The 22,027-nt window shown below is 55.7% G+C and overlaps 1 protein-coding gene across 1 annotated transcript; it reads left to right on the top strand.

Moving 5' to 3' along the window:
• Positions 1 to 207: 207 nt before the first annotated feature.
• SLC47A2 (solute carrier family 47 member 2) lies at positions 208 to 21,432 on the top strand. Its single transcript, XM_052657223.1, has 19 exons — positions 208 to 259; positions 2,342 to 2,455; positions 4,206 to 4,297; positions 5,041 to 5,142; positions 5,336 to 5,404; positions 6,069 to 6,217; positions 6,860 to 6,902; positions 10,065 to 10,109; positions 10,285 to 10,382; positions 10,682 to 10,779; positions 11,667 to 11,780; positions 12,399 to 12,466; positions 13,331 to 13,439; positions 14,102 to 14,177; positions 14,441 to 14,510; positions 19,004 to 19,136; positions 19,208 to 19,302; positions 20,167 to 20,260; positions 21,030 to 21,432. The coding sequence occupies exons 1-19, from the start codon at positions 208 to 210 to the stop codon at positions 21,248 to 21,250; spliced, it is 1,842 nt and encodes a 613-aa protein (XP_052513183.1). The 3' UTR covers positions 21,251 to 21,432.
• The last annotated feature ends 595 nt before the right edge of the window (positions 21,433 to 22,027 follow it).

The following is a 22,027-nucleotide window of genomic DNA, read 5'->3' on the forward strand; positions in this document are numbered from 1 at the left end:
CCTGGGCTCAGCTTCCTGCTTGCTCTCCCACTTGGGTCCCTGGCGGGCCCTGGAGACGGTGACGTTCTTGGCTGCCTTGACCTCGGTAAAGCCCGTTGTTTGGGGCCAGCCGCTCCAAACCTGCCGACCACAGTGGCCTGAGCTCGAGGTTCGCACTCAGAGGGCTGCCTGCAGCTGGGCGCCCAGTCCCTCAGCCCAGCCCCTTGGATGGTACAGACCCCGACTGTTGAGGCGGAGGAGTTCCCGCGGCCCTCTACGGGTAAGGAGCTGCCTCCTGACCATTCGGCCCCAGGATAAGGCCTCCTGAGCCGGGCTGTCCCGGCCCAGCAGGTGCACCCTGAAGCCTCCAGTTCAGGAGGGGAAATGGCATCCAGGGTGGGGAGGCAGTAGCAGGCTCCTGAGCCCTGACAGCTGTGGCAGTTTCTGGAAGGACCATCTCAGAGACAGCCGGGGTTAGTGGTGAGAATCAGCAATAGGCCCAGCTCAGGAGGCCCCTGCCACAGGGGACAGGCCTGGGAGAGGGGTTGCCGTGGGGACTTGTATCTGTGAATATAAGAAGTAACTGTTGAGCTTGGTGCCTCTGAAGCTCTTCATCTTTGTCGAGGGAAGTAGTTGGGGGTCGGCTAGGGCCGTAGTGTGCTGGGTGAGGTGGTGGAGGTGTCCAGGCCCATATTCTGGACCCCAGCTGCTCTGGAGAAATCACCTGGGCGGGTGTCAAAGGACACCTGGCCGAAGAATCCCCTGGTGCTAAAACCAAGAGGATGGTTCTCCTCCGTGGGGCACAGTGGCTGAACACTGTCCCAGGCTCAGAGGAGGAGAGTAAACTGTTTCCTCAGTGGACTGCTGGTTGCTCAGGTGCCTTTAATTTAAGAAGATTCATAGACCCTTAGGCTTATGTGTGCTCCTCTGTATAAATGTTATACTTCAGTAAGAAGTTAAAGAAAAAGGGAAAAGAAGTTGCTGCCTGGGCCTTAATTAGGTCCGAACATCTGTGGTGAGACCTGGGTAGTGGTGTTTTTGGAAAAAGCTTCCCGGGTGATTCTAAAATGCAGTCACGGGTTAGAACTGCTGGTTTAACTCTGAATTTGGTGTCTCCAGTACATTCTGGTAAACTTCTCCCCAGGCAGAAATTTAACTCAGAAGGTCCCCTAGGAGGGTCTCCGGTCACTGTTAAGGCTTGACCAGCTGGCTGTGTCCCCCCCACCCTTGCCAACCTTGGTGTTCATCAAGACCCGAGCCCAGACATTCCAGTGAAGTCTGGCTAGAGCAGGGAAGGGCAGGGGTGTGGAGGGAAGAAATGTCAGGAGGGGCAGAGAGGGAAGAGGCCACCACCCGAATCTAGGAGGTAGGGTTAGGGGGCGGTCGGAGTGGCCTCAGGCATTCAGATGTCAGTCTTGCTCAGCCATCCGTCCTTTGCCCTGAAGATGTGTGTGAAGCTGAGGGACCAGGCCAGAGTCTCTCACTCCCCAGAGGAGAGCTGGGGGTTTGGCGGTCACATGGCAGGGAGGAGGGAATCAGAGAGAGGGACTCTGGCCCCTGACTTGGGGTTGCAGGGCGCAGGGCAGCCCCAGGGCAAATAAAATAGCTTCAGGCCTGGTGAGGTGTAACCAAGCGAGGAGAGGCTTGCAGGGGCTGGCCCTGGCTGTGCCTGGCAGGTCACTGGGTCATCAGTTCCCAGAGGGTGGGGCTCATAGGCCAGACACACCCCCAGGGGGACTGTCTTCCTGCTGCTGCAGGAGTTGCAACCAGAGTCAGGGTCCCCTTGTGATGGTTCTGTGCTGGTGCTGGCTACAGCTGGTCTGTGGTGAGAGGGACTCTTGAGCCCGCCCCTCCCCGCCGCTGAGATGGCTAGGCCAGTTCATCCAGGTCACTGGCTTCTGGCTTGCTTCCATATGTGCTTCCTCACTGAGCCCTTCTGGGCACACTCCAGCACCTCATGGCACAATGAGGCTGCAGGGCACCGGAACTGGCTCCAGCGGAGGCATCCTCTCCTTAGTTGGATGCCTTCCCAACCCCAGGGTGTGTTGGGGGCTGGCAGTGACTCTCCACCCTTTCCCTTCACCACCCCTACCAGTCCTGAGACCTGAGAGCTTTGGGTCCTTTTTCTCTGTGAGGGTCCTGGGCAGGTCTGAGCTCCTCCCTGCTCTGCCCTTGCTCAGGGTGCGGCGTGGGTGTTGGGCCGGAGGGGAGAGGATGGAGATGGGACCGTGGAGGAGCCGGGTCCCCAGGGTGCAGGGTTTCCAGCTCCTCCCACTAGGAGGTGGATGCTGCTTCCTTTCCCGAGCTTGGGCCAGGTGACCTTGGACCTTCCCGCTGCCATCCTGGAATGTTCCCTTGTCAGGCCAGCTCCGAGCCATGAGATGCCAGGCTGCCCAGAGAGGCCCCGTGACAGAAGATGGAGCCCCAGGGAAGCACCTGCTGACCGCAGACACCCATGGCAGACAATCCCACTTGGGTGATCCTCGGGGTGAATACAGATAGTTATTCAGTTGCTTGGTCATGTCTGACTCTTTGAGACCCCATGGACTGTAGCACCCCCCAGTACCTCTGTCCTTGGGGTTCTCCAGGCAAGAATACTGGAGTGGGTTGCCCCTTCCTTCTCCAGGGGACACAGAGACACAGGTGCGATAAAAACACCAGCCCGATGCTCCCAGCAGCCCATGTGATATAAATGGTGGCTGATTAAAGACACTTGAGTTTGGGGTACACAGGTGACACCATTGTTATCTGTTCAGCATCTCATCCTTCTGAAGAACCAACCTGCCCCTCCAGGTGGTCCCCAGCACCCCCTATCCCACCCTCCCCCTCCTGTTGCCATCCCAGGTTGACTCTGCCCCAGTCTTCCAGAGATCTGGCTCTGAGGGTGAAGGTGTTCAGAGCTTAATCATCTCATGGACTTGCCCTTTAAAACCCAGATTTTCTCATTCTAGTCACTCAGCTTCTTTCCAGATCACCTGCCAATGCTGACCCCCTCCACATTCTCTCTCCCCTTCCTGTTTATTAGTTTCTCCTGTTTCCACCCAATAACCATGATTGACAAATATTGCCAGGAGGGAGGAAGTGGCGAGGCATGCTCCCAGAGCCAGGCAATTGTGGGGCAGGTTCTCACCTGAGAAGGGAGAGAGTCCCAAAGTCCTGGGGTCTGTGGCCCCGTCCCTGAGAATTGAATTGCTGCTCCTCTCTGCTTTGGGGGGTCTGAGACCAAGGACACAGGGCAGAGGCTGCGCAGCCACCCCTGATAGTGGGGGCCGTGGAGAGGGGCGTCCTCACCTGGCCAGGGGACCCCACGTGGGACTGGGTGACCACTCTGCTCCGAGACTCTGTGCCAGTTCACACAGGCTGAAATCCTGGAAAACCAAACCTGGGCCCAAGCCCGCAGGCCCTGAGCGTGGTGCTGGCTGCATTTGCATCACCCCAACAGTAGTGGGGTCTTCGTAGAAAGAGGCTGAAAGTGGAGTTCTGAAAGTCAGCACCCGGGCGGCCCCCACCCTGGGGGAGCAGTCCCCACACGGGTGGAAAGACAGGGGTTCCTATGCCCCACCCCGCCCACCTCACCTCACTTCCTTGCTCCTGTGAGCAGCAGGGGGCAGAGAGCATGGAGGGGGACATGGAGTCAGTTGTGAGTTTTCATCATACAAATTCTGGGGGATATTTGCAGATCCTCAGCCAAGGACCTGCTCCCTGGACAGTGGGCTGACCCTGACCTGCTTAGTACCCTGGGGAGCACCAGGGAAACCCAGAACCCTGTGGGCTAGACCACTGAATGCCCTCCATCTGTGGGGCAGGGAACCCCTTGTCAGAACTGACCCCAGACCTCTATCCCCCAACCCCCCTTGGGACCCTTTTGAGTGTGTCTCTCTTTTCACCTGGACAGAGAGTCCTTGGCCCCCTCAGCCCTGTCTCACACCTGCACTTCCTGGGCCTTTGCTGCCAACCCCCTGGAATGGGGTCAGCACGGTGACTCTGGGTGCCCAGACCTCTGTCCTGTCCATGGCTAGTGGGTCGGGCCACAGGCCTGGCGTGCACAGGGGGCAGGGCTGGTTCCATGGGTGGCAGTGGCCCCTCCTCCACCCCTTACTCATTAGCCAGGCTGTACGGTTACCCTGGCTGGCTGGATGAGGCTGGCTGAGAAGGTGCTCAGGCGTGCAGGGTGGCTGGGTGGCCTGGGCTTGGAATGGACAGCCCCCAGGACACGGTTCCCCCAGGCCGAAGGAGTCGCTGCCCTGCCCTCCGCAGGCTGGTCCCCGTTGGCTTTGGAGCTGAGGCACGGATGCTCTTTGTCCTTTCTGGACCCCTGGTAAGGAGGCGGGGGTGAGGCGCTGACAAGGCGGGGGGCAGGGGCTGCTCGAGGCCTTCCCCAGAAATCACCCACAGTGACGGTGTCCAGGTGGCACCAGGGGCCACCACTCAGAGCCTGGCGGGGTCTGACCTCCCTCAGCGGCTGGCAGCCCCTTCCCCCCACCATCAGAGGGACCCGGTGTGTCCTTCAGGAACCCACAGGGAGGCTGGCCGAAAGGCCCGAGGCCAAGGGGAGCCCAGGGGTGCCTGCACGGGCGTTGCACTGGAAGAGGGGCCTTTGCCCATTTATTTTCAAAGGGAAAATGGCTCCAGGTACATTTTTTTTCTGACCATAAAGACTACTAAATATGTGCTCCTTGTAAGAGTTTGGATAACAGTAAAAGAAGACACTCCTTTCCAATCCCACCACGTGGACAGAGGCTTCCTAGGGTTTTGATGTCTTTAACTCCGCTCCTCTGTGTTTGCATGCGGCCTGACAAGATGGTTACAGCAACATTACCAGCTGTGCTCACTCCAGCGCCCCTGCTGGGGAACCAGAGCTCAGGGGTTGATGCTGTTGCCCCGTGGGATGGGGGCAGGACCTGGGCCTTCTGCCACCCAGCCTCAGCCACACTCTCGCTCCTCCGCTGTGGGCGACTCGCCCTGTGGCCCAGAGGGGCTTCTTGAGGGTCAGGGCCTGGAGAGTCTCTTGCCAGGAGCTGGGCTGTGAGTAGGGCCCTCGACCTTGGCCCCGGCCTTCAGTTCCTCTTCCAGATGCTGAACTTCATGGTCTACGTCGTGAGCACGGTGTTCTGCGGACACCTGGGCACGGTGGAGCTGGCAGCAGTGACCCTCTCGGTGGCCGTGAGTACAGCCAGGACCTTCTCCCCTGGGCTTCTGGGAGAAGACGTGGCCTGAGAGCACAGCTGGACCTCCGAGCACACCCCACGCACAGGCCCAGCCAGGGGGTCTCCCGCTGCTGGGCAGTCCCCTGGCTGCAGGGTCCCCCGTCGGTCTCCTCCTGAAAGCCTCCGTTCTCTCCTGTGTGTGGCTCCAGTTTGTCAACGTCTGTGGAGTTTCCATCGGGTTTGGCTTGTCCTCGGCCTGTGACACCTTGATGTCCCAGGTAGGTGGGCCCCCGGGCAGGGCCGGAGCCAGTCCCACAGCTGCTGCAGAAAGGGTAGGGCTGGGCACCCACCCAAGGCCCCCCAGTGGCCCCCGCATCTGGGAACCTGTCAGGCAGGCCTCTGGGGGGCAGCTGTCCTTGTACACCCACCCCCAGGGACCGCGTGCTCTAGGGACTAGCCCCTCCCCTTGCCAGGGTGGCCAGGCGAGAGAGCTCTGGAATGAAAGACAGTCCTCCGACCTTGAGTCCTCTGACTTTGACCTTGAATCCTCTGGCCCTGTGTACTGAGGGCACACAGAGGGGGCCTGCTGTCCTCGGGGGGCCCACCACCCGGAGGGGCTCAGCTCCGGGGGCCTGGGACTCAACGGTGGGCCTGGCTGCTGCTCACTCCCCAGGGAGACGCGCATGCGCTGGTGCTTCAGGGATGGTGGGGGATGGGCAGTGCCTCCCCCATCAGGAGTCGTGGGAGTACTGGGCACTGCGGGTGGACAGGGGCTGGAGTTCTGCAAATGGCTGCTGCGGTCACTCTGAGCTGCTGAGCCCCTCAGATGAAGCCCCGGGTAGGGACTGGGGAGTGGTGGAGGGCTGCCCAGCGCACCCGCCCCCCACCCCCAGCCGGCCAGCGGAGGGCAGGCGTGGGGCGGGCATTCCTCCTGTGTTCCAGAGCTTCGGCAGCCGCCACAAGAAGCACGTGGGCGTCATCCTGCAGCGGGGCGTGCTGGTGCTGCTGCTCTGCTGTCTGCCCTGCTGGGCGCTCTTCCTCAACACCCAGCTCATCTTGCTGCTCTGCAGGCAGGACCCGGCCGTGTCCAGGTGCGCTGGGCCGGGCAGGGCCATGTCACCCCGGGAGGCCCGGCCCAGCCCAGCCGGTGCTGCTCTCTCTGGGTCTCCAGCCGTCTCATGGGGGCTTGGTCTGGGGACTCTCCCCCACAGCATGCTGCTCCAGCTGTGGCCAGCAGGGGGCAGACCACAGCCCATTTTAATTGAGAAAAGGCATTTGTATGGGATTTGTTTGCATCTGGCCCCAGTATGGGCCCGAGCCCCACAGAGGCTTCGGAAGTAGTGACATGTGCACACCCCACACCACAAACAGTGGGAACAGGACCGAACCCCATTTCTGAGGAATTACACACTGTGTTGTTAACGTAGGATGTGTTTCTTCCTCGGAATAGCTCCCTCGTTTCCTGTTATGTGCACTTCGTGTAGTTAATTCTTAATGTGATAGAATCTTGTTTTCCCCCTTACAAACCACACATCACCCCAAACTGAAGTTCCCCAGCCCTGAGACCCTGTGTTTGGGTCCTTTGGTTTTTGGGCCCCGCCTCCTGGCACCGCACCCCCACCGAGGTTCCAGATGCCTCTGGGGGTCTTGTTTTCGAGGTAAAGTCTGCCAAACCTTTCCCCACACCCAGGGCATAGGCTGCTCGGCTCAGAGCCTGGTTCTTTCTCCTGCAGGCTGGCCCAGGAGTATGTGCAGGTCTACATCCCAGGCCTGCCGGTGAGTTGTCTTATGGAGCTTGGATCCTGACCCCCCACCAGCCAGGCGCCCCTCAGCCCTCATGCTGGTGGCCAGAGGGGCTGGAGAAAACTTCACAGTGCGGTCGGTGGTTGGTGCACATTGAACTTTTAAAAAGTAGCACAACACCTTTTTCTGGTTAGAAAACCATTTACAGGAGAGATTCTGGAAAGCCTAGGGAAGAAAAATTTCAAATCTTCCATGATCCTACTACCCAGAGAAAAGACAGGTTAATCTCTCTCCAGGGCTATTTCTCTTCATGAGTGTGTGTGTTATCAAACACAGAGCCACACCTGTAGTGTGAGATGCGGCCAGTGTGTGCATGTTGTTTTGTAAGCCACCTTTTCCCTTTCAACTATATCATTAGTCAGTCTCTGCTGCTGCTGCTGCTAAGGCACTTCAGTCATGTCCGACTCTGTGCGACCCCAGAGACGGCAGCCCACCAGGCTCCCCCGTCCCTGGGATTCTCCAGGCAAGAACACTGGAGTGGGTTGCCATTTCTTTCTCCAACGCATGAAAGTGAAAAGTGAAAGTGAAGTGGCTCAGTCGTGTCTGACTCTTAGCGACCCCATGGATTGCAACCTACCAGGCTTCTCTGTCCATGGGAGTTTCCAGGCAAGAGTACTGGAGTGGGGTGCCATTGCCGCCTTGAGATATGCTCAAATCACTGTCCACAATATCCATTTCAAAGGCCCCACAGTATCCCCCCCTTTGCCATAACTTATTAACCAGTTCCGATGTGTTGGGCATTTAGGTCGTTTGCAGTGGTCACTCTTATAAATTAGGTTGTGATCAACATTCTTGTAGAAAAATCTTTGTGAATGTCTGTAATGATGCCTTATTGGAATTGGAGTTGCTCTGTCAGTGGCTTTTGATACTGGTTTGTATCATTTCTACCCTCAAGAACAATATTCTCATCAGCACAGAGTATTATGAAAATGTTTTCTCCAATTAGAAGTAGGTTATTTTAACATGCACTTTATTGCAAATGAATTTGAGTGTTTTTTCATATCTTTGATCATTTGTTTTCCTTCTGTGAACTGCCCACATCCTTTGCTTATTTCAGTGGATTAATCTCTTCCTAATTGTCTTAACTCTTATTAAATAATATCTCACTCCTTTGGCATATGTGTCACAAACGTTTTTCAGTTGCCTTCTAATTCTTTGATACTTTTTTCTTAAAGAATTTTTAATGTGTACATAACATCTATAAATCCCATCCTTTATGATGTCTGTCTTTGATGAGCTTAAGAACAGTCACCCCATCGCAGGATTATAGAAGCATTTGCCTTTATTTTATTTGAACTTTTTAATGGTTTCTACTTTTGTGTTTAGGACTGTAATCTTTCTAACATGTTTTCTAAGAGTCGTTATTGAATGTTCTTTCTCTGTTAACTTATTGAATATTAAGTAAGCAGTCCATCCACACAGGTAAGTTTCTGAGATTTGAGCCCCACCCAGTGGTCCATGTGGAGAAAGCGATGGCACCCCACTCCAGTACTCTTGCCTGGAAAATCCCATGGACAGAGGAGCCTGGTAGGCTGCAATCCATGAGGTCGCTAAGAGTCAGACACGACTGAGCGACTTCACTTTCACTTTTCACTTTCATGCATTGGAGAAGGAAATGGCAACCCACTCCAGTGTTCTTGCCTGGAGAATCCCAGGGACGGGGGAGCCTGGTGGGCTGCCATCTATGGAGTCACAGAGTCGGACACGACTGAAGCGACTTAGCAGCAGCAGCAGTGGTCCACGTGTCCACTCGGGACTCATGGCTGCACGGCGTGATTTGCTGTGGTTCAGTGGACGTGTCACCACGTGGCAGGCTGTCTCAGGGGAGCCCACCTTTCTGTCTCTGCCCCACTCTATCCTCCCTCGCTCTGCCCCCTCTGTCTTTCCTCTCTGCCCCCCTCTGCCTTCCCTCACTCTGCCCACCCGCCATCCTCCCTTGCTCTGCCCCGCTCTATCCTCCCAGCACCGGTGACAGAGCTCTTGATGGGCCTGGGAAGGGGGGGTTGGGGTGAGTTCAGGGTGCCCGTAGGCGACACCATGCCTGTCAGGGAGCCCCAGCCATACCCTCCCATCTGGAAGCCTAGTGCCATGACTCCTCTGGGGCTCCAGATTTCTCCTGTATCATGGAAACCACCTGAAATTCTGGTCTTTCTCCTCCAAACCTTTGGCTGTTTAGACCAAGTGAAGGTATCTTGTCCAACAGGGCCCCTGGGGCTGGGTCAGGGGAAACTTCCAAGTTATCACTATGGTAGCCACTTTATCAAATCAACAAAACCCCTCCCTCCCAGACAAACATGCTGCCTGTGGGATGAGAAGCATCACGTGTCTTAGTCATGATGCTAACCTAACTCTTGGAACTCTTAAATGTGCCAAATGCTGTTTTGTAAGCACTTTTGCAATATTAGTGTTGCGTATAAATGTATGTATAAATAGCAAGGATTCACACGCACAGTATTATCCCCTTTCTAGGTGAGGAAACTGAGGCAAGAGAGGTTAAGTAAGTGGCCTAAGGCCACACCGCTCACAGGAGGCACAGAGCCAGTACCTGAATCCAGTGGCACACTCTTGCTGACTGTGCAGTCCTGAAGAGAGGTGGAGGGCTGCAGGGAGGGTGGGCAGGGGCCACAGGCCTGGGCCCGGCTTTGACAGGGCAGGAAGCTCAGGGAAATGCCCTCAAGACACACACACACAAGCAGGCCCCCTCTGTCTTCCATGGACGACTCTGAGGTCTCCACCCTGCTCTGCAGAGGCTGCTGGTGGCCTCCACCCTCCCTACCCCGACTCCCTCTGCCCAAGGCCTCTCCACCCAGAGTGTTGTCTCTGGCAGCCAGAGACAAGTCCTAGGGTGGCCCCGACCTGTGGGCTCTGGTGGCCCTTCTATGAACAGGCCCGGTTGGCGGCCAGGGGCCCAGTCCCTCTCGTTCTTGCCAGAGCACTGGAGCCCCTCTCGGGTCCACCTGGTGCCCCATCCTGGCACCACCCCTCAGGCAGGGCAGGGGCACAGGCCAGCAAGGTGCATATCTGCGGGTCGGGACACACACTGGTGAAGCAACTGCCCCACGCTCATCTCGGCAGTGTCTGTTCTTGTCCATGTGGAGGTGTTGTTTACTTGTGTCTGTGTGCTTATTTACACAGGCAAATTTTCTCTACAGCCTGCAGGCCAAGTACTTGCAGAATCAGGTACAGGGCCCTAGCTGGAGCTGCCCCCTACCCCACACTGCACTGTCCAGCAGGGGAGGAGTGCCTGGGATCCCTATTCTGACCTCCACACGGGTCTGTGGGGAGCCACATGTCCCCAGCCTGTTTCCCCCGCGGTGTCACGCCACTCAATAAGGCCAGTTTTCACCTATTTCAGGGCATCGTTTGGCCCCAAGTCTTCAGCGGCATCGTGGGCAACTGCGTCAACGCCCTGGCCAACTATGTCCTGGTTTCTGTGCTGGGCCAGGGGGTCAGGTGAGCAGGGGGCTTCAGAGCCTGGTTGGGGAGGTCAAGTGTTGGGGGGTTCAGGTGAGTAAGGTGTTCAGGGGCTGGTTGGGGGATCAAGTGGGCAGGGGATGTGGCAGCCTGGTCCAGAGCCCTGCCTACCCCCAAGGGGGCAGCCAGTCCCATCACAGCAAAGACTGTGGAGGCTGTCCACACTGTTCAGCCACAGGGGGGTCCTGGGGAACTGGGGATGAGCCAGGCCTGTCCCCGCCTTGCCCCCAGGGCTGGAGTCGGCCTTTGCTCCAGCCTGGCCTTCCCTCCTCTGTCAGGGGCTCCGCATTTGCCAACACCGTCTCCCAGTTCTCGCAGGCTGTCTTCCTCCTGTTCTACATCGTGCTGAAGAAGCTGCATCTGGAGACATGGGCAGGTGTGGAGGGGGTCTGCACCCAGGGAGGGGGTTGCTGAGGGGCGGGTAGGCCGCTAGCACCAGCCCAGGGCCTTCACTTTGTGGGCAGGGTCCTAGCTGGAGCCTTTGGAGGAGCCCTGCCCCAGGCCTGCCCCCACATCCCTCAGGGCCCACCCCTTCCCCACCTCCTGTATCTGCACCCTCTCTCCACCTCTGTACCCGCCTCTTGGCCTCTGCACCCAACCCCTAGAGGCCCGGTTTCCCAGTCCAGTGTGTCATGGGGCACAGCCTTGCTGGGGATGTGCTAGGAGCTTCCTGGCTCCTATTGGAGATTGAATGACAACTCGGATAGAATTCTGGGTGCCAGCAGCAGGCTGCACCCACATTGCTCAGATAAGTTTCATGACTCCTTGTTAATTCCATTTTTATTTACATGGAGGAAGCTGGTGCCGAGAGAATTTGTCATTCACTGCAAATCACAGAAGTGGGCTCAAACCTGCTCCTAGGCCTAGGTGCTGAGCTTTTAGCCCCTGAAAGCTGGCTGTGTAGACCGTGGGTCCCTCTCTGGCCCCATGGCTGTACAACCTTGTCTGCCTTGTGAAACCTCCCAGCACCTTGGTGTCGTGCCACCCTCCCAGCAGCCCTTCGGGGAGATGGGGCAGAGATAAAAGCTAAAACTTCATCCAAGGAGATGGGGCCCAGGAAGGGCTGGGCTGTCTGCCAGCCCAGGCTCCCACCCAGGGGTGCTGACTGAGATGTTAGCTGGTGCCCTCCTCCCACCCCCACCCTGCCTGCTGGCAAGTGCCTGGGCTTGCTGTGTGGAGCCAAAAGCTGTGGGCCCTGGTGGTGGGCGGGCTGGCTGGGCCGCAAGGCGGACGGGGGCTCAGGCAGCTGGCTTCTGCTCCTAGGCTGGTCCTGGGAGTGCCTGCAGGACTGGGGCCCCTTCTTCCGCCTGGCCATCCCCAGCATGCTGATGCTGTGCATCGAGTGGTGGGCCTACGAGATCGGGAGCTTCCTCGTGGGTACGTGGGGCGGCGGGATGTGGGGAGCCCCCTCCCCCGGACAGGTGGTTCACCTGCCCGGCCTGGCTCCCTGCCAGACTGTGAGCTTCCAGCAGGCAGGCCTGCCTAGCACTGCCCAGTCTAGGCCTGGCATGGAGTGGACACCCAGGCATGATTTTCAGTCAGAGATGGAGTGAGATGGAACTGTGCAACCGGCACATCTTGTGCTCATCAACTGACTCAGAACAGAGTCCAAACCGCCAGGGCTGGAATGGCCCCAAGAGACCTTCCAGTCTATCCCGGACCCCATTTATAGATGATAAAATTGAGTCCTAAGAGTAAAAGAGACTGTCCAGAGTCACCCCAACAGGGCCAAGAGCTGAACTCAGGCTTCTTGACCTTGGTCCAGCTTTCTTCCCTCCCTCATCATAGCGTGTACACGAGAGAGGGACCCTGACCCTGGCACACCCAGGCAGGGGTCTCCTGGAAGGCTGAATGCCAAGTGGAAAGGTTGTTTTTGCTGTGTCTGACCTTGGAAGCCACTGGCCCCTTGGCCCCAAGAGCAAGGGGCACTTTGTCAGCCCGGGGCTGTTGGTCAGCTGGCTGGACACTGACTCTGTTCCCGCCCCACCTCTGCAGGCCTGCTCAGTGTGCTCGACCTCTCTGCCCAAGCAGTCATCTATGAGGTGGCCACCGTCATCTACATGGTGAGGCTCATGGGGGGCACCTTTTGTTCTGCCCCCAGCCCAACCCCCTGACGGCCTGGGGGTGTCAGAGGGGGAGGGGCAGCTGTCCCCCCAGGGGCCATTTCTGTCTCCTGAGGGACCCTCCAGACCTCCTGTGTCCACCAGACCCAGGCCCTAATAGGCACACGTGGCCCACAGCCACTCTGCCGAGGGTGGTACAGAACTCTCCATGTTGGAATTGTTTTGAATTGATTGGCATCATTTAAAATTGGGAGATTTCACATCACAATCTGGATTTTTGCATTATTTTGAAAAACGGGACATTCCCTTTGGCAGTGGGCCCACGTTCTTGCACACCCCTAGTGGTGGGCCCTGGGGAACAGAGCCCTCTGGGGGCACTTCCTTGCCTCCGCCGGGGCAGGAACTCTCCACAGTTCCTTCCTCTTCAAGGACACATGGGGTATCCCGTGTCACTTGCGCAGCCTCTGCCAGCCGCCTGGGGTGCACACTCTGTGACCACAGCTTTAATCAAGGGAGTCGCAGAAACCTACCTGTACAGAACTGATCTGTAAGGTGATTCTTACGTTGCAAGTGGTGTCAATCTTTTTCTCACAGGGACCTTTTCTGACAGACTTATGACTACACTCGCCTCTCTATGTCGTGTTTACTCATGAGGTTTTGGCTGTGTGTTTTATTTTGGCCGCCTGTGGTGTCTGATGGCTCAGCCAGGGTGGGGCTTTGGCTGGCTTGCTTGGGGTACCCTCACCCGACCTGCCAGCCGCCAATCTCACGGCTGGTTACCAGCAGCCAGGAACACCCTGCTTTCCTCCCTCTTGGCCTGGGGTAGGAGGGGGGCTGACCGTACCTTCTTGTCTCTGAGTCCAGATCCCCATGGGGCTCAGCATCGCGGTCTGTGTCCGAGTGGGGACAGCCCTGGGAGCCGCAGACACTGTGCAAGCCAAACGATCAGCCATCTCAGGCACCCTCTGCACAGGTGGGTGGGGTCAGGCCTAGGCCAGGGGAGGCCCTGAGAGCCACAGCTACCTTCCAAGCCTGTCGTACCTGTTACGTGGCGCAGAGAAGCAAGCCTGCTGTGCCCCTTCCGGCCGCTTCCCCACTGCTGGGGTTCTGGGCCGGCAGTTTCCATCACATAATACAACGCTGGGAAGGCCCTTCCTCACCAGGCTCCTAGCCCTCTGGGTCTTCCTGTGAGCTCGGCCTCCTGGAGTCCCCAGGAGCTTGGGGCTTGCTCATGGCGACCCTCAGAAAGGACCCCTCTGCATCCATCCTGTCTCTGCTTTCTGCAGCTGCCAGGCTCAGATGAGCTCTTCATGGAGAGCAGTGGTTCTCAGGCTTTAGACCTAGGTTGGGGGTGGGGTTGGGGGAGCAGGGTGTCAAAACCTGAACATCCCCCCGCCCCTGGCAGTTTCTGACCCAGTCGGAGATGGGGGTCTGAGAGTCTGCTTCCCTAGGCAGCCAGTGGTCCAGGGACCCCATTTTGAGAACCGCAGGAGGAACGGCATTTTACATGTTGTCATCACGGGACCACAGATGAGGGTATTCATCCAAGGGGACATGCGGCTGGGCTGGCTCAGGCTGAGGGGAGCCAGGCTCAACCCTTGGCTGGGTCAGCCTCACCGCCTTCATCTCTTGCAGTCGGAACCTCCCTGGCTGTGGGCATCCTGTTGAGCCTCCTGAGAAACAAGCTGGGCCACATCTTCACCAATGATGAGTAGGTCTCACCTTGAGTCAGGGGCCTCAGCTGCTGCCTGTGCACAGACCAGGAGCCGACTGAAGGGCAGGGCAGAGCTGCCGGGGCTCCTTGGGGGGTTCGGATGTGTCCCCCCCACACAGGGAGACTCAGGGACAGGAGCGGCCTGGCCTGGCCAGGGGCCACTACCTAGGCTCACAGAAAGTGGGGGCAGGGCAGAATAGATGGGACAGGAGTGGGACTCCAAGGCCAAGGTTGTGCCTCATGGTCCCCTGTCCCTGCAGGGAAGTCGTCGCCCTGGTCAACAAGGTCCTGCCGCTGTACATCTTCTTCCAGCTGTTTGATGCCCTCTGTGTGAGTCCCGCTCCGACCCCCGTGTTCCCAACCCCTGCCCCCACCCCAGCAGCTCAGGGCTGTGAGCTTGAGCTACCTGATTAGGGCTGACTACAGAGTAAGCGGCAGCTCTTGTTGGATCTATTATTATTCAAAATAACGCATCCCTTCTTTCTCTCCTGCAGTTCCTATTTACTGAGATGCATACAGATTGGCAAAATACTGACCACTCTTCCAGTGCAGAATCATAAACCCTCTTCTTCCTTGTTCCCCAGGATCGGGTTGGGGGTGGGGAGCAGGGCACAGCTCTGACCCAGGCCCCACCCGGCCAGGAGCGGCCACACTGGTTTCCAGAATAGAGGCACCCAGAGTACGGAGGGGTCCAACTTTCCGCTTGGATCACTGAAGAGCAGGTCCCACTGAGTGCAAGTCTGAATTCTGTGAATGTTTTAACAGCCTGGCATAGAGACAGCGAGCACCAAAGTCTCATTTATTGAGCAGAATTTGAAGCCCTGGGTTGTCGTCTTCACGTCTTGGGCAATCTTGCAGGAAGCTCCAAGTCTCTGCTTGGAGCATGGGCTTAAGAGAGCAGCAAGGGGCAGGAGGCAAGAACCCGCACAGAGTAATCATCAGCTCTTATAGGAAGGAAAGATAGAACTGTTGGGAGAAAGTATATTCGTGGAGAGTTTTCCCCAGAGCCCTGTCACTCTGGCTGGTTCCCCATACATTCCAGGGCTGGCCTTCGAATCTAGCTGGGCACAGGCTTGTAGCACATTTCTGACCTCATTAGGACCGCTTGCTTTGGGCTGGGTTTTGTCATCAAATTCACAGCTTTAATTGCAAAACATTAAAAGAAACCCTCTTCTGGGCTCTGTTATGGCTTCTGCAAGGACACAATAGTTACTTTTCCTCTAGCTGCAAGGTGAGGCCACAGCTGAGAAACTCCTCCTGCAGAGTCAGGCCACAGAGGGCTCTGCATTCCTAAATGCTCCTGAGGTAGCACTGCCCACCAGGGAACCCGCAGCAGATTCACAGCTCACAACTGCCAGGGGTCTTGCAGTGCGCATCACTGCATCTACTGTCTTTACTCCCGGTTATATCTATCCATCTATTTGTCTATATATTTTTTCATTAAAAATTTTTATCTTTTGGCTGCACCATGCGGGCTGCGAGATCTTTGTTCTCTGACCGGAGATTGAATTGGTGCTGCCTGCAGTAGAAGCGCCACTGCATTGCCAGAGAACTGCACTGGCAAACCACCGGATTGCCAGAGAATTCCTTGCTGCTGCTGCTGCTGAGTCACTTCAGTCGTGTCTGACTCTGTGCAACCCCAGAGACGGCAGCCCACCAGGCTCCCCCATCCTGGGATTCTCCAGGCAGGAACACTGGAGTGGGTTGCCATTTCCTTCTCCAGTGCATGAAAGTGAAAAGTGAAAGTGAAGTCGCTCAGTCATGTCCGACTCTTAGCGACCTCATGGACTGCAGCCCACCAGGCTCCTCCGCCCATGGGATTTTCCAGGCAAGAGTACTGGAGTGGGTTGCCATTGCCTTCTCCGAGAGAACCCCTTAGATCTGTGTTATTCTTTTTTTTTTATAATTTTATTTACTTACTTTTGGCTGTGCTGGGTCTTCGTTGCTTGCTCAGGTTTTTCTCTAGTTGTGGGAATGGGGGCTCCTCTCTAGTGGCGGTGCTCAGGCTTCCCTTGTTGTGGAGCACGGGCTCTTGGGTGCATAGGGCTCAGTCGTGGTGGCTCTAGGGCACGAGGGTGGTGGACGGGTTTAGTTGCTCTGAAGCATGTGGGACCATCCCAGACAGGATCAAACCTGTGATTCCATTGACATGTGGATTCTTTACCACTGAGCCACCAGGGAAGCCCTATATCATTCTTAAGTTTTCATGGACCTAGTTTTTTTTTTTTTTTTTTTTAATATTTTTTATGCCTTTCTTGAGTTATAATTTACATACCATAAATTCATGCATTTTACCTACATAAGTCAAACCTTTAAGTAAGCGTCTGCTTGTGGAACCAGAGCTGCAATCCGGTATTGGACTGTTTTCATCACCCCCACAGAATTCCTGGGGCCTGCTTTGAAGTCACTGCCTGCTCCCACGGGCAGCCCCAGGCAGTGCACTGACCCACTTTCTGTCTGTGTGTACTTGCCTTTTCTGATTACTTGATAGACATGCAATTACAGAGTATGTGGTCTTTCGTGCCTGGTTTCATTCACTTCTTGAAATGTTTCTGAGGTTCATCCATGGCGTAGCATTTTTCGGGACCTCATTCCTTTTTGTGGCTGAATAATAGTCCACTCTGTGGCTGTAACATGTTTGTCTACCCATTCATCAGGTGATGGACATTTGGGTTGTTTTGAGTGTGGCCTGCTGTGACTAAGGCTGCTGGGAACATTCAAGTATGAATCATTGTATGGACGTATGTTTTCCTGCCTCTTAGTAGAGTCTTAAGGAGTTGAATTGTTAGGTTGAAGCGTAAGTTTAACTTTGTAAGAAACCATTAAGCTATCTTCCAAAACAACTGTATCATTTTACATTCCCACCAGCAATGTGCCAGGATTCCAGTTCCTCCCCTGTGTTGCTAATTCTTGGCATTATTGTTTGTCTTGAAATTGGAAAAAGTAGATTAAGAGCAGTTTTAGGTTTACCAAAAAATGAGCAAATACAGAGTTCCCATAAGCCCCTCCCCTGGTTCCCCCTTTTATTTACATCATATATTAGTACAGGACATTTGTTTACTTGATGAAGAATATTGATACATTAAGTCCACAGTTCATGGTTGGTGTGCATTCTATGGGTTTTGACAAATGTTTAAGGACATGTACCCAACACTGGAATCATACAGGATACAGACTACTATATATGAAACAGGTGAACAACAAGGTCCTACTGTACAGCACAGGGAACTATATTCAGTTTCCTGTAATAAACCATAATAGAAAAGAATATGAAAATATATGTGTGTATAACATCACTTTACAGCAGAAACTAACTTTTTTATATTATTTCTCATTTTTATTAGAGCCATCCTCATGGGTCTGTACAGGTATCTCAATGTAGTTTTAATGTACATTTCTTTTTTTTTTTTAGCCATGCCACACGGCATGTGGGATCTTGGTTCCCCAACCAGGGATCAAACCGAGGCTCCCTGCAGTGCGGGCACAGAGCCCTAACCACTGGACCACCTGGGAGTCCTTGATGTGTTTCCTGAATGACTAACGCCGAGCCCCTTCCATCTGCGTGTCTCCTCGGGTGAAGTGTCTGCTCGTGTCTTTGTCCACTGCAGACATCGGGTTCTTGTTGTCTGAGCCTGCCAGGGCTGCCCTGACAAAGCACGCAAAGCCGAGCGACCAAACATACTAGAAATAGATTGTCTCGAGGTTCTGGAGACCAGAGGTCCTAGATCCAAGGCACCAGGGGAGGATCTACTCCAGGCTCTGCTGAGCTTCTGGAACCCTCAGGAGCCCCTGAGCATGTAGAAGGCATTGTTTCCCCATGTCTGTTTACATTGTCTTCCCCCTCTGTGTGTCTGTGTTCCAGTTTCTCCTTTTCACAAGGACACCCGTCTTCTCGGGGTAGGGTCCACCCTGATGGCCTCATCTCAACTTTGTCTTCTGCAGAGATGCCATTTCCAATTAAGGTCATATTTGGAGATCCTGGGGTAGGGAACCTCAGCATCTTCGGGGCGGGGCACAAGCCAACCCATAGTAATTATCTTTTTATTCAGTTCAGTCGCTCAGTCGTGTCCGAATCTTTGCGACCCCATGAACTGCAGCATGCCAGGCCTCCCTGTCCATCACCAACTCCCGGAATTCACCCAAACTCATGTCCATCGAGTCGGTGATGCCATCCAGCCATCTCATCCTCTGTCGTCCCCTTCTCCTCCTGCCCCCAATCCCTCCCAGCATCAGTCTTTTCCAATGAGTCAACTCTTCATATGAGGTGGCCAAAGTACTAATGTTCTTTTTTTCATTGTAGAATAGTTGATTTATAATGTGTTAATTTCTACTGTATAGCAAAGTGATTCAGTTATACATATATGTATTGTTGTTCAGTTGCTAATTCATGTCTGACTCTTTTCTACCACATGGACGGCAGCCATGCCTCCCTGCCCCTCACTATCTCCTGGAGTTTGCCCAAGTTCGTGTCCGTTGAGTTGGTGTACATTTTTTAAAATATTCTTTTCCATAGTGGTTTATCATAGCATATTGAACGCAGTTCCCTGTGCTCTATACTCAGACCTTGTTTATCCATCCTATATGTAATAGTTTGCATCTGCTCACCCCAGACCCCCAGTCCACCCCTCCCCCTGTATCTGAAATGCAGCAGCCTGTGTGACCCTGGGCAGGACCCTCCAGGAAGGAAGGGAGATGAGGGCTCCTCCTAGCCCGTGTTGCGGACTTAAACAAGGCTGTGGCCTGTAGATTCCTGAGGAAGCCCCAGTGCTGAGACCCACCATTGCCTCAGCATCACCAACCCCCAGCCCTTCCTCCTTCTGCAGTGTCTCTACGCTGGGGTCCTGCGTGGGACCGGCAGGCAGGCCTTCGGGGCCGTGGTGAATGCTGTCATGTACTATGCCATCGGCCTCCCGCTGGGTGTCGTGCTGACCTTCCTGGTCGGGATGGGGATCATGGGTACGTGGTGTGGGGGGAGGGGGGCAGGCCTAGTGATCGTCAATGCCCTCACTCGCCCCTGTGTCCTGCAGGCCTCTGGCTGGGCATGCTGGTCTGTGTCATGCTGGCCACCGCTGCCTTCGTCACTTACACGGCCCGGATGGACTGGAAGCGGGCTGCAGAGGAGGTGAGTGCTCTTCCCGTTACCAAGGAAACCATGCCAGACACCATCCTCAGCACCCCCACCCCTACCCCGCTCAAACTCAAGCAGAGGGCTCCCGATGATCCCGAGGGCGAGCTGTGACCTTGGTAAAGGTACCGACAGCACCGTCAGCCGTCCTCTTGGGAGCACTTCTGAAACAGGCAGCCTGGCGTTTGGTTCTATGGCTCAGACCCTGAAACCCAGAGGGTGTGGTTCGCCTTTGTGTGCGGATCCAGTCCTCCTGGCATCTGAGACAATGGATCAACCCATAACTAAAAGAGCGCCACTTAAAGCTCCCCAGACCGTGGACATGGCAGGCCTGGCCTTACCGTACTTCAGGCATTGTGGTTTTTGCAGGTTGAGGGTCTGGTGCCACCCTACATTGAGCAAGGCAATCGGCAGGCACCATCTTCGCAACAGCATTTGTTTGCTTTGTGTCTCTGAGTCACACTTTGCTCATAATTCTCATCATATTTCAAATCTTCTCATTATTATCATCTCATTTATGGTGAGGGGTGATCACTGAACTCTGACGTCACCATTGCAAAAATATGACCTGCTTAAGGCTCAGGTGATGGTATTTTCCAGCCAGGAAGTATCGTTTAACTGCGGTATGGACAAGGTGTCTTGCACACTTAGCAGACTTCAGTGTTGTGCAAACATTACTTTTATGTGCACCAGGAACCCAGAAAAGCCCTCTGCCTGCATTATTCGCCTTATAGCAGTGGTCTGGAGCCCCCGAGGTGTGCCTGTGTGTGACCATGTGTATCCTGCTCAGCCTGCGGGGCTCAGCTGAGGCTGGGTGGATGGGCAGCTGGCAGGCTGACCTGGTGACTCTCTCGCCTTCAGGCGCAAAAACACGCAGGACTGCCGCCACTGGGGAGCACTGAGAGCATGGCCTTCGGAACCAGGCCCGGGCCTGAGAAAGTGGTCGTGTCTTCAGGTAACACTGCCCTGTGTGCTTGGGTGGCCAGGAACCGCAAGCACCCAGGCTGCCTCTCTTCCTCAATGTGACAGTGACATCTGTTCTGACACCAAGAGGGGACACTGATGTCCCAGGAAGCAGGCCGTCTGTCCTGGTCTGGGAGGCTATGACCATTGGTCCTGTCATCAGACGAGGGCATGGGTTGGACGCTTGGATCTCCTCCCTGTTCTGCAGCTAGCTGCTAAATTAGGGGACGAGGTCTGAGCACCAGCCATCTGATCTCAGGGCTCATTGTCACCACCCAGCTCCAATGTGGGCAGGAGGCCTGCAGCCGAGGATTGGGCAGGTCAGCCTGGCTTGATAACTGGTGTGGGGGGCCCTTCTCACCCACCCTTCCGCACCCTGTCAGACCGGAGCTCTGCTGCCCCGGCGCTGGCCTGAGCCCAGGGCTGTGTCCACAGACCATAGCCTGGTTATCTCCGCAGCCTCACCTCGCTCATCCTGGGCTGTGCCTTTATTGGGGTGGGCATGGGGAGCCGGCACAGGCTTTGGGGGCTTCAGTGTTGCCAGAGAGCTGGGGAGGCAGTGTGACAGAGCATGTCACATGCTGAGGTCGCTGGTGGAGGATACACACCTCCAGGTCATCTGACCCCATCTGATCTCAGCCTTGTCTGCTCATCAGGTCTATAGGATGCTGTCCCATGTGTTTCCAGCTGAGGCAGGGGGTCAATCCTGTGGCTCCACAGCCCCCCACCCAGGGCTGAGCTGGCTTCTGTTTGTCTTGCAGTGGCCACAGGCAGCTCCCCTGGCGTGATCCTGACGACCTACTCGAGGCCCGGGGGCCACCTGGACCTCCTCAGGACTCCGGAAGCAGTCCACACCCTACCCACCCCTGCCGGCCAGCTGTCAGCCAAGCAGCTGGCTCTCCGCCGGGGGGCTGCTCTGGCGGTGGCAGTGGGCTCGTTGATAGTGGGGCTCGTCCTGAGGGTCCTCACCGCCAGGCCCTAGTGAGACAGCTTAAGACGAAAAGGAAGCTGAGAGTGGCTGCCCGCCCCAAATTCAGTGCAGGGGGACGCCCCTGACCGCTCCTCAAGAACATTCACGGGACTTCCCTGGTGATCCAGTGGCTGAGAATCTGCCTGTCCACCAAGCAGGTTTCCCCTCCTCCCCACCAACCCCACCCCCCACCAACCCCCACCGGTTGGGGAGCTGGGATCCCACGTGCTGCGCAGTGTGGCCAGAAAATAAACAGATTTTCAGCCGGTGCTGCATGTCACATGGCGGGTCTGAGTAGCGGTTAAATTGCCTCCTCTCACCTGGACTGCTCTTGATCAGTGCTCAGCCGACCAGATGAGACTCCTGGGGTTGGACCCATTATTCAATAAACGGCTTCAGGTTGGAGATTTCAGATCAAAACGAAATAGAAAACGCCCCTGTCACATTGAAAAGTAGGCAGAGTCTGCCGCCTAGGTCTGTTCACAAAGCCTTTGTGAAGCTCTGGAAGGGGGGCTCAGTGGGCCCTGAGCACATCGTCCACCTTGCTGAGACCCGTCTGCTTCCTGCTCTGGAGCCTCCTGCAGGTCCAGGAAGCTGGTCACCTTTCCCCCAGTCCTCTCAGGGCATCAGCATTTTCACTTGAGAAATGCCTTTCTCGTAGTAGTGTCAGGATATAACCAAGGGCAGTCAGTAGAGTCTGCTTACAATGCAGGAGGCCTGGGTTCGATCCCTGAGGTGGAAAGATCCCCTGGAGAAGGAAATGGCAACCCACTCCAGTGTTCTTGTCTG

Source organism: Budorcas taxicolor, chromosome 19 (assembly GCF_023091745.1).
Source record: "Budorcas taxicolor isolate Tak-1 chromosome 19, Takin1.1, whole genome shotgun sequence".
Taxonomy (NCBI): Eukaryota; Metazoa; Chordata; class Mammalia; order Artiodactyla; family Bovidae; genus Budorcas; species Budorcas taxicolor.